At 44.8% G+C, this 12204-nt stretch overlaps 1 protein-coding gene across 7 annotated transcripts in view; it reads left to right on the top strand.

Moving 5' to 3' along the window:
- Positions 1-12204, top strand: part of PARP3 (poly(ADP-ribose) polymerase family member 3) — a 23177-nt gene that overhangs the window by 8757 nt on the left and 2216 nt on the right. For all 7 annotated transcript variants that reach the window (XM_069095600.1, XM_069095599.1, XM_069095601.1 and 4 more), the window contains 5 exons: positions 8162-8288; positions 8412-8635; positions 9077-9235; positions 9784-9864; positions 10329-10506. In XM_069095600.1, coding sequence (XP_068951701.1) covers positions 8162-8288; positions 8412-8635; positions 9077-9235; positions 9784-9864; positions 10329-10506 — 769 coding nt within the window. The remainder of the gene's footprint in view (positions 1-8161; positions 8289-8411; positions 8636-9076; positions 9236-9783; positions 9865-10328; positions 10507-12204) is intronic.

Genomic DNA, 12204 nt, shown 5'->3' with positions numbered 1-12204 from the left:
TGTGTGTGTGTGTGTGTGTGTAACAGTAAACAACTACCGGGTGGCCAGGTAGCACAGCGAGTAAGAGCACCGGCTCCAGTGTCAGGATGACCTGGAGATCGAATCCCGGGCTCAGACACTCAGCACCACACACAGAAATAACTGGCCGTGTAACCTTGAGCAAGTTACTTAATCCTGATTGCTTTATAAAAAAACAACAACAATAAATAACTAGTTCTCTAAAAAATGCAGGAAACTCTTAAGTTTAATCTGCATTATTAATATTTTCTCCATCTCTTTCTTCTAAGAGTCCCCACAATCAACAAAACAATAGATCCCGTCCTTATTTGTAGTTTGCTGATTTTCAAAGTGTGAGCGCTCACACTGAAAATTGAGCAATCAGGTTCAAGCTGGCTCCAGCACATCCCTGGGTTCCCATCAAGCTTTCCTGGGACAAAATGAAATAAAGGATAGTAGGATCCTTTGAAAAACCCTAGGGATCATGTAGTATCCAACTCCCTCCTTTTACAGAAGAGGAAATCTCACAGGGAGAGGAGGAGTGCCTTGTCTAAGCTCTCAAAGCCAGTACCTAGCCAAACCAGGACTGGAACTCGGCTCTCTGAGCCTATACTCACTGACTTTTCACTTAATCACAAGGAGCTTCAGACCTTTCCCAAAATTACTGAAAACCCACCAGAGATACAGAAAGCCATGTAGTGCTCAATATTTAGACTCTGGCTGGAGCCCAGAGGTAGAGGAGTTAATGAGTTCATTAGTGGAGTGGAGGAGGGAGAGTTGTATGTCATTATTTATTATTCCAACATTACAGAATCTCAGAGTTGGAAGGGATGTCTGAACATTTGTTGAGGAGAGCAGGAATTGAGCGTCCCCACTTCATACCTACCATCCATGCACACTCGCCCAGCCTCCATGTGGCACATTGGGAAGTGGGATGGATTTGAAGTTAAAAGACTTGGGTTTGAATCCTGGCTTCAGTGCTACAGTTTGGCCTCACACTCGTTATTTAACCTCTCCTGGTCTCATTTTTCTCATCTATAAAATGAGGAGGTTGAATGAAATGACCTCTGAGTCCTCCTTCACCTCCAAATCTGTGATTCTCTGACCTCCAGTGACAGCAAGCTCCACCCTAACCCAGGTCCCCAGTAAGCACATATCAAGCTCTGCTATGTGTCAGGCTAAGAGAATGGAACCTGGAGAAGCAAAGCTGTCCAATCTACTGTGGGCTTGCTCTAAATGTCCCGAAGACTTTCCCTACCAGCTAGCCCAAATATCTCTCTTTGCTACTTCCCCTATTGGTCCTTCTTCTGTCCTTGAACACAGCAAATCTAATTTGCTATTTAGGGGAGCACTGTCGTGTTCCCCTAAATCTTCAGCTTCCTTCCATTGTTTCTTGGTTGGCCTTCTGAGGTCAAACAGAATAAGTCTTTTTCTCTTTCATGTGACAGCCTTCAAATATCTGAAGCCAGCTATCTCCCTACCCACCCCACCAATCTTTCCTAGGTAAATATCCCTCTTCAACTGACTTTTATATGACCTGGTCTCCAGTCCTCTCCCCATGCCAGGCATCTGTTGGATGGCTGCTATGCTTTATGGTTGCAACACAGGATATTGGGGGTTAGTCTATACAGAGGATCCCTCTTTTATGGGTTCCATTCTCACACAATTCAGAAGGTGTTCAGACCCCATCCTTGACATTATGAAATAAAAACCTATTAGACAGGTCATTTCTGGCCTGACCCTGCTATTTATCCTGCCAATTCAGAGAATTTATTTTACCTGTCTTTCAGGATATAGAAAAATAGTGCTAAGGCCCATTAATTTGGAAACTCAAATGGTTCCCTGGAGTGAGGTCTTTTCAAAGTGCAAGAGATATGTGTTTTCTCAACTTTTCTTCAGCTTTAGTGTTTGGTTTCATTGAACATTTTGTTCTGATCTGAACTTAAGGTTTCTTTTTAAAAAATGTTTTATTAAAAACTTAATATTGGACATTGATACAACCCCCTAAACTTATTTAGTAACCATTTAAAGTTAATTAATTTTTGCCACATTTTTTAAAACTTACTTTTAGTTTTCAACATTCATTTCCACAAGATTTTAAGTTACAAATTTTCTCCCTGTCTTTCCCCTACCCCCCACCCCAAGATAGCAAGCCTACTGAATACCCCTTCCCCCAATCTGCTCTCTCTTATATCTTCCCCCGTCCTCCAGCCCTAACTTTCTAGAAGGGCAAGATGGATTTCTATACCCCAGTGCCTGTATATCTTATATCCCAGTTGCATGTAAAAAAACAATTTTTTTAAACATTTGTTTTTAAAACTTTGATTTCCAGATTCTTTCTCTTCTTCCCTTCTCACTCACCCGCACTGGGAAGATAAGCAATTCAATACAGGTTGTACATGTGTAGTCACCCAAATAGTTTCCATAATTGTTATATTGTGAAAGACTAACTATATTTTCCTCCCTCCTATCCCACTCCCCACTTATTCTATTTTCTACTTTGCCCCTGCCCCTTTTCAAAAGTGTTTGCTTCTGACTACCCTCCCCCCCACTCTGCCCTCCTTTCTATCATCCCCCCTCTTATCCCCTTCCCCCCTACTTTCCTGTAGGGTAAGATACCCAAATGAGTGTGTATGTTATTCCCTCCTTAAGCCAAATTCAATGAGAGTAAGGTTGACCCAATCCCTTTCACCTTCCTGCTCTTCCCCTCCATTTAAAGTTAATTTCAATGAATAAAAATAATTTTTTATTTTTTCCCCATGTCTGTTACTACCTACCAACACACTTCCCTCCCACTCTGAGTAAAAGCCATATAACAAATATAGTACAGTCAGGCAAAACAAATCAACACATAAGCCCATAAGCCACGTCTGGGAATGTGCACCTGGTGTGATACCTCTGTGGAAGGTATGTTTCCTTCTGCGATTTCTGAAGTCACGTTTGGAATTGGCTTTGGTCAGTTCTGAGGTCTTTCAGAGTTGTTTGCACTCACTGTGCCGCAATCAGCAGGTAAATTCTCTTGGTTGTGCTCACTGCTACCTGCACTAATTCATATTACCCCATATTTCTCTGAATCCATCCTGGTCCTCTTTACTTAGAGCATAATAAAACCCATTAGACTCATATACCACAATTTGTTCAGCCATTCCTCAGCTGATGGACACCTGTTCTGTTTCTAGCTCTTTGCTACAACAAAATGTGCTTCTATAAATATTCTTGTTTTTATGAGTTCTTTCCCTCTCTGACCTTGACCTTCTTAGGAGTATGTGACTAATAGTAATATTACTAAATGTAAGGGTATTTACAGTTCAGTGGATTTTTGGAAGTACTTCCCAATTGTTTTTTAGAATTAGTGGAACCAGTTCTCAGCTCAACCAACAATTCACTAGTGTACCCATCCTCCCATATCCCTTCCACACAGCATTGTCATTTTGCCTTCTTTGTTATCTTTGTCAGTCTGGTGGGTGTGAGGTAGAATCTCAGAGTTGTTTTAACCTGCATTTTTCATATCATTAATGACTTGGAGCATTTCTCATATGGTTGTTGGTATTTCTTTATTAGATAACTTTGATGATGTGTCTCTTATTTGTATATATATATATATATATTCATATGAATTATTTTTATGTCTTAGATGGTAAACCTTTATCAGAGAAAGGTTCCATTACTCAACTTAGACTTAACCTCTAGCCCAAGATAAAAGGGAATTTATCCACTAAGACTGGAAAGACAAGTTACCTTTAAGTCAACTCCCCTTTCTCCAGTTACCAGAGAGAAGAACTTAGCCTTACAAATCTATGATTATTTTATTCCTACAAAGGGGTCTTACCCTAAATTATCTGCTACTAAACGATAAAGTTTTATCAATCTATTCAGTAAATCTGTAGGCAACCTTGACTTAAGAACATATCTATGCTAATTTGGCTTAGCTGTTAGAGCTAGCTTTTTCTAAAGAAGGGTGCTTAATCTTACAATCAAACTAAAAATTAATCAAAGCAATCAATACTAACTGACTTCCTGTTCAACCATCATGTCATCTGAAAATAGGAAAACTTATTTCCTCTTTGCCCATGTTTATTTCCTTAGTTTCTTTTCTTTTTTTTTTGGAGGGGGAAGGTAGGGCAATTGGGGTTAAGTGACTTGCCCAAGGTCACACAACTAGTTTTCTGTGTGTTACTTGTCTGAGGCTGGATTTAAACTCAGGTCCTCCTGACTCCAGGGTGGGTGCTCTATTCACTGCTCCAGCTAGCCACCCCTCAGTTTCTTTTTCTACTCTTTTTTACTATAGCTGGAGTTTCTAGGATTTTATTAAATAATGGTGGTGATGATGGCTATTCTTGCTTTATTCCTGATGTTGGGAAGTGTTACTTTTCTATTACAGATTGTAATCGTTATTTATTTTCTATAGATACTGTTTACTGTTTTGAGGATAGTGGATCACTAGTATAAGGAACTCCTCTACAACTTGTAGTCTTAGAGAACTGCCTGGCACACTGAGAGGGTTAGTGACTTGACTGTAATCATATGAACAATATGTGTCAAAGGTAGAACTTAGGGGCGGCTAGTGGCACAGTTAATAGAGCACTGGCTCTGGAGTCAGGAGGACCTGAGTTCAAATCCAGTCTCAGACACTTGACAAACTTACTAGCTGTGTGACTTTGGGCAAATCGCTTAACCCCAATTGCCCTCTAACCCCCCCCCCTCCAAAACCAAAGGTAGGACTTGAACCCACATCTTCCTGACTTGAAGGCTAGCTCTCAAGTTTTTTTAATTATTCTTTCCATTTACTTTATTTATATCATTGTACATATTGTTTTCCTGGATCTGTTTCACTCTCTATCAGTTCATAGAAATTTCATACTTCTCTGAATTTTTCCTATTCCTTGTTTCTTATGGCTCAGTAATATTCCATCATATTCATAAAATCCACAATTTTGGAGGGTATTTCCTTACACTGCTTCTAGCTCATTACTACCACAAAAAGTATGTATTGAGTGGTTTGGTATGTATGGGGTAGTTCTTCTTACCTTTGTTCTTTCTCCTTGGGCATATGCCTAGCAGTGGGATCTCAGGATCAAAGATAATGAACATTTTAGTTGCTTATTTTTTTTAGCACAATTCAAAATTGTTTTCTAGAATGATTGGACCAATTCATAGCTCCCCCAAAGGTATATTAGTGTGCCTGTCTTCCTGTAGCCTTTTCAACATTAACGATTTCCATCTTTGTCATGTTTGCCAATTTGTTGGGTATGAAGCAAAACCTGAGAGTTGTTCTGATTTGCATTTCCCTTATTATTAGTAATTAAAGGATCAGTTATTCATAAGGAGGATCAGTAGTTGAAGTTCTTTTGAGAACTGTTCATATGTGCTTTCACTGTTCATTCATTGATGAATGTCTCTGGGTCTATATTTTTGTTGTTGGTGAGTTTTTTCAGTTGTGTCTGACTCTCCAGTGTTTTGGGTTTTTTTTGACAAAGACACTGGAGTGGTTTGTCATTTCCTTCTCTAGCTCATTTTATAGATGAGGAAACTGAAGCAAACAGGGTGTAGTGACTTTTCCAGGGTGACAGTTAGTAAGTATCTGAGACTAGATTTGAACCCAGGTCCTCCTGACTCCAGGGCTGGTGCTCCTTCCCCTGCACCACATAGCTGCTCATATATTTGTGTTAAATATCTATACATTGTAGATATCAGACCCTGATCAGAGATATTAGATACAAAGATCTTTTCCCCCAGTTGCTTCCTTTCTTATCCTAACTGTATTCATTTTGTTTGTGAAAAATCTTTTCAATTTTACATATTCAAAACTATATATTTTATTCTTTGTGATCTCCTCTCTACAAAACTGGTTAAGAATTTTACCTCTAACTACAGTTGTGAAAGACACCTCTGACTATTTTTCTCTAATCGCCTTCTATTTGTTTAAATCATGTCCATTTAGAACTTATTGTGATAGATCATGGAAAATGCTGATTTAAACTGATTTTTTGCCAAACTGTCTTCTCATTTTTTCCTGCAGTTCTAGGCAAGTATTTTCCAATGAATAGAACAATCCAGCATCAGAATAGGCTTCTGCGAGGAGTAGTGAGATCCCTGTCACTGAATATCTGAGAGGCTGTAAGATAGACTCTCACCCTAAGGAAGCTTGTGACTGTGTGAAAAGAGCTTTGGGCTGGGAGTCAGAAGACCTGAGTTCAGGTCCTGATTCTGCTGTTTACTGACTGTGTGACCTCGCCTTCCCGGGACCTCACTTTGCCCTTCTGTACAATGAGATTGGACCAGCTTGTGTCTAAGGTTCCTGCCAGCTCTGAAAGGCTGTGGATCTTTTGTGACCTCTGAGGACTTTTGCAGTGCCAAGAATCTAGGATTCCATGGAATCAAAGGGGGGAACATGCAAAACGATCTGATTCTTTTAGGAAGAATGATTTCTGGTCCCTCCATCTGGAGGCGATTAAGGCATCCTGTGCCGTTCTCCGTGGCTCTGGGATCCTGTCTGACCCACTCTTTTCCTCACTCACTCATTCATCAAACATTTCCTGAACTCCTCCTGTGTACAGGGGTCTGTGCTGAGGCAAGCTGAGAAGGAAACAGAGATGAATCTCCCCCCAAATTCGCTATCTGTAGAGGGGAGCGGATATGGATATAAATAATTATACTGCAAGACAGGTTGTGCCATGGGTCATAAGGGAAAGCCAGCCACGGTTCTGTGGATGTTCCGAAGCAGGAAAGGTTGTTTGGGTTTTTTTGGTTTGGTTTGTTTTTTTGGCTGAGTGGTATCAGGGAAGGCTTCCTGGAGGAGAAGATATTTGAACAGGACCACGAAGGATAGATAGGGTAGTTGTGACAGGAGGACACTCCAGATGGAGGGGACAGGCATGAGTCCAAGGGCAGAAGCAGGAGGACTTAAAGAATGTATGAGAATCATCCTCACTGTGGGGGAGACAGCTCACACAGGCAGGTTATGGGAAAAGAGCTGGATGACAGAGGCCAAGGAAACTGTCGATAGTGAGCCCTTGGAGGCTTCACAGCAAGGATGGCTCGTGGTTCGAGTCGGGTTCTAGGAAGATTAGTCTGGTGCTGCATCAGAGCCTTCTGTGGGAGCACCAGACAGCCTGGTTACCCTGGGAGAGGAAAGAAGAGAAGAGAACCTGGCTCCAGTGGCAGCCAGAGCTGGACGGGGAAGCCAGGGTGCGGCAAGGCCCACAGGCTTCCTAGGCACAAGGGGAGGGCTCTATTCATGATAAAATAACCATATATTCTTTATTTCCTCATCTCCTTCCAAGAGAATTTTTTAAAAACCACCCTGGGTAAGTCATTTCCGTTCTCTGGGACTCCATGTCTGCCTCTGTAAATAAAGTTAGACTAGATCTCCAAGGCCCCTTCCAGCTTCAAATTCTCTGAATCTACAACGTAGTAAATTATAGACTTAAGGGCATGGAGGGAAGGAAGGATTTTCTGTTCTCTTCAGGCCAAAGAGGGCAAGGGGAGGGATTGTAGTCTGAGAGGGGTGGAGGGGCTGGGCACAATAGAACCTGGGCTCAAGTACATCAGGGACTAAAGAAGTTCTTCCAGAGCTGGAGCAAGGCTCAGCTTTGAGAACGAATGCCGTCCCCCACCAGGGCTGGTGTGAGTAAAGGGCACTGGGACATTTAAGTGGAGTAGAAATGGCAGCTATTTGTAAAGTCTTTATCACTATGGGAGATGGGGGAAAATACAGGAAAATTGGGGGGACCAAAGGATGGAAGGCCTTGAATGCTGAGTTGTGCAGCTTGGACCTTATCTCATGGACAGTGGGCAGTGGGCACCCTCCTCCCTTCATCCTGAGGAGACTAAGGGAAACCAGTCAGCCTGGGGGCTGGTGTAAACTCTGAGCACCTTCTAGCTGTGTGGTCATGGGCAATGTGTTCAGTTTCTTCCTCTGTAGACTAGATAGTAGTCTTGGCACTCTCTTCTTCACATAGCTATTGTGAGAAAAGGCCCTTGTAAAACTTAAAGCAACAGAGAAATGGGGACAGTTGTAGTTATGGAAGTTATGGAATCAAACCCTCAGTTTCTGACCACCGTTCAGTGGCCTTGTGTTGTCCCACAGAGGGAGGCCCAAGCTTAGGATTTAGGAGAGGGGTAGCTGCTGACCCTGACATGACCCTGTCCTTCTCCTCACCAGGTGGATGGGGTCCAGGCTGGTCAGTGGAACATCAAGCCTTGTACATTAGATCCAGCCACCCAGGAACTGGTGTCCCTCATCTTCAGCCATGACATGTTCAATGATGCAATGAAGACCATGAACCTTGGTGAGACTAGGCAGGGAGGAAATTGGGGAGGGAATAATTAAGGGGGAGAGAAGTGAGAGGTAGCTGTACCTCAGAGCCTGGGCTTCATCCTGCTTCTTCTCCTACCCCTGCCCTGCCAAATAGATGTTAAGAAGATGCCCTTGGGGAAGCTGAGCAAGCAGCAGATTGCCAAGGGCTTTGAGGCCTTGGAGGCCCTAGAGGCTGCCCTACAGAAGAGCTCAGAGGCAAAACAGCTGGAGGAACTGTCCTCCCACTTCTACACAATCATTCCCCATAACTTTGGCAGGACCCGGCCCCCACCCATCAACTCCCTGGAGGTCCTTCAGGCCAAGAAGGACATGCTGTTGGTGAGAGCTAGGGGACAGATGGACAGGCTGGAAGAGGGACAGATGGAAGTGATGGAGACAGATGGATGGGAATGGAAAGACAGATGGAAAAGGATGGGGGTGGTGAGAATATGAACAGTTGTAAAGATGGACAGAAATAAGGGGCAGACAGAGAAAGGGGAAAGGGATGAATGGAGGTAGGGGAGGCAGATGGACAGGAATTGGAGATGAGGGGACAGACGGATAAGGAGGACAGAGAGAAATATGGGGGAATGTACAGGTGGTAGGAGACAGACATGAGCAGGAGGGTTGAATAGACCAGAGATAGTCAAATGAAAGCTATGGAGAGAATATACTGTAGGAAACAAAGAGGGAGACAGAGAGGATGGACTGGGCTGAGAAGATGGTGGGATGGAGCAGTCAGAAGAACAGTCCCCAAGGCTAACCTACCTGTCATCCCAGGTCCTGGCTGACATTGAGCTGGCCCAGGCCCTGAAGGCTGGACAGGAGGAGGAAGAAAAGAAGATGAAGGTGAGAGAAGTGCCTCACCCACTGGACCGTGATTACGAGCTCCTGAAATGCCAGCTGCAGCCACTGGCAACTGAAACACATGAGTACAAGGTGTGTGGCATAACCAAGATGGCAGCAGAGAATGCTCAGAGGCCTACATTGGCACAGCCACCTGGCCTTGGCCATCCCTGGAAAAAGAGGCTGGGGGAGGGGGAGGGGGGACTCTGTCCACTCTGCCCCAGACTGGCATGTCTTACAGATTCCAGGGTCACGGGAAGAGTTGGGTACTACGTAATCTTGGCTGCCCCTTATTCACCTAGGACAAGTCCCATCTCTCTGGACCCTAGTTACCCCATATGAACACTGAGAAAGTTGGCTTTGCTGGTTTCTGAGGTCCTTCCACACAACTCTATGATTCTAGGGTCCTAAATTGGTTTGTATTCACTGTAGCGACCACCAGACACTGTTTATTGCAAAAGAGGTTTTGGGCAGCCTGCCCTGGTGGCTCTGGGTCTGAAGTAGCAGCCCTCAGACATTGGAGCCCTGAAGCCACAATATTGCTGCTGGAGGCAAGGTCTTTGCATCCAGCCTCTCCCCACCCAAATGCCCTTGCACACCTTTAGCCTTCCTTACCTTCCTTTCTCCCTTTCTCACCACAGCTGATTGAAAACTACCTGAAGAAGACAGGATGGCCTCATCTCCTCATTCTCCATATCTGGAAAATTAATCGAGAGGGGGAGGTGAGAGGAGCCAGGGCCACCCACTCCCCTCATCTTCCCAGTGCTGGCCTTCTCTAAGCACCCGCTCCCAGAGAGGAGACAGCTGGAGGAGACAACATGAAAATATGTTGCCTCATTTCTTTGAAGCCCTGCCAAAAGCTTTTTCCTTCCTGGTCCACAGCCCATTTATACATAGGACCATAGAGTTTAGAGCTGGGAGGGACTTCAGAAATCAGCTAGTTTATCTCCGCCATTTTATACATGAGGAAATAGGCAGAGAAAAGAAAAGTGACTTGCCTGCAGTCCTGACTGTGTGTATTAATGGGAGGAGGTGGAGAGCCCAGGGCCTTTCAGCTCCTTGTCACAAACATCTAGGTCCCTTCCCTGGCTGAGGCCTGGGGCCTTATATTCCCCATATGAGCAGTTTGGCAAGGTCCCAGAACCTGGAGCTTGGTGCTGACCCACTTCCCCATCCCATGTTCCAGGGAGAGCGGTTCCAGGACCATGCCAAGCTAGAGAACCGGCGGTTGCTGTGGCATGGAACCAATGTGGCGGTGGCGGCTGCTATCCTCAAGAGTGGCCTCCGAATCATGCCCCACTCGGGTGGGCGTGTGGGGCGGGGTATCTACTTTGCTTCTGAGAACAGCAAGTCAGCTGGTTATGGTGAGAGATCTCTGTGCCACTGCCCAGTTCTCCCCAGAAGTCCTTGGTGGTAGAATCTGAGAGAAACGGCCCCTCCCAGGAGCCCAAGGACCCCCGATCCCTCTATTCCTTTGGGTCTGGGGCTTGTCCCACATCCCTTGTGATCTGAGCTCCAGATCGGGATCTCCAAAGGCCTACAGGACGTGTCCTACCAACACCTCAAACTTAACCTATCCCAAACCAAAACCAAGCTTCTGGTCCTCTTTCCCCCTAAATCTGCTCCTCCTTCTAAGCTCATTAATTCTGTCTGCGGCACAGCTGCTCGCCCAGTCTCCCATTTTCACAGCCTCTGGGTAATCTTTGACTCAATGACCTTTCAGATCTCAGATCAGGCCTCAGATCACCAGCTTCTGTCCCTTCTACTTCCTCAGTAGCTCCCTCACCAATCCCTTCCTTTCTGGTCCAGCCCCCAGCAGCCATGCCCATCTCTACTTACTCCCTCCTCCAGCTCATCCTTTGTGCTGCTACCACAATAGCCTTTCTTGAGCATACAGCTGGTCACATCACTCCTCTGTGGAAAAATGTTCACTGACTCCCCATTGCCTACCAGGTAGCGTCCAAAGTCTTTAGCCTGTCATTCAAGGCCCTCTTCAATCTGCCACCATCCTTTTCTAGTTTATACATTTTTCACTGATACTTTTTTTAAACATCCCTATCATTTGCCAATGACTTCCACCCCTACTCCCAATAGACACGTCCCCTCCTTGTAACAAAGAAGTGCAGTCGAGAAAAACAAAGCAACACACTGACCTTGTCTAGCAAAGTATGCCGCATTCCACACTATAGTCCACCACTCTTCTGCTGAGAGGAGGGAGGCCTCATCAGGATTGGTCATGACGCCAGGCAGTTTTGTTATCTTTCAGTATTGTCTTTCTTTGTGTTTTTGTGGTGGTTGTTCCACACACTCTACAAATTACTCCACCTATACTGCTCAGCCTCCTTGAGTCGTGGCAGATTCAAACTTGGTATGCCCCAGCCCAAAGTGAGGGTCCCAGGCCACAAAGACCCCACCCCCCATCCCAGAGGAGCCTATGCCCAGTCACAGGGATAGATCACCGTGAGAGCTGCCATGCATCATCTCCTCTCAACAACGCTGGGAGGCAGGTGCTGCTATCACCCCTATTTTGTAGGTTCAGTGACAGAGCAGCACAGCTCGAGAGTGTCTGAAGCAGGATTGGAGCCTGAGTCTTGGTGCCAGACCCATCCACATGTCTCCACTATGTCGTGTTGCCTCTGCTAAGAGACAACTATAATGTGTCCCCAAGAATGAAATTACAAATCTTGGGGTGGCTAGGTGGTGCAGTGAATAGAGCACCAGTCCTGGAGTCAGGAGAAACTGAGTTCAAATCCGGCCTCAGACACTAGCCGTGTGACCTTGGGCAAGTCACTTAACCCCAATTGCTTTCCCCCCCCAAAAAAAAGAAACTACAAATCTTCTGAAGTAGTAAAATTATTTTTCATATGTCATTTTCCTCTTAAATTCTAAGTGTCATAAAAGTAGGGACAGTGTCTTTTTTTGAACTTTGTGTCTCCCCCACAGACCTTAGCACAGGGCTCTGTGCATTAATAGTTCATTAACAGGTCATTAATTCACTGAATAGATGGATGAATAGATGGATGGATGGATGGATGGATGGATGGATGGATGGATGGATGGAT

The sequence above is a fragment of the Petaurus breviceps genome, unplaced genomic scaffold, assembly GCF_028583685.1.
Source record: "Petaurus breviceps papuanus isolate PSGF00001 unplaced genomic scaffold, PetGlider_PUasm1.0 227, whole genome shotgun sequence".
In the NCBI taxonomy this organism is placed as follows: Eukaryota; Metazoa; Chordata; class Mammalia; order Diprotodontia; family Petauridae; genus Petaurus; species Petaurus breviceps.
This window is presented reverse-complemented; position numbering and strand designations above follow the sequence as displayed.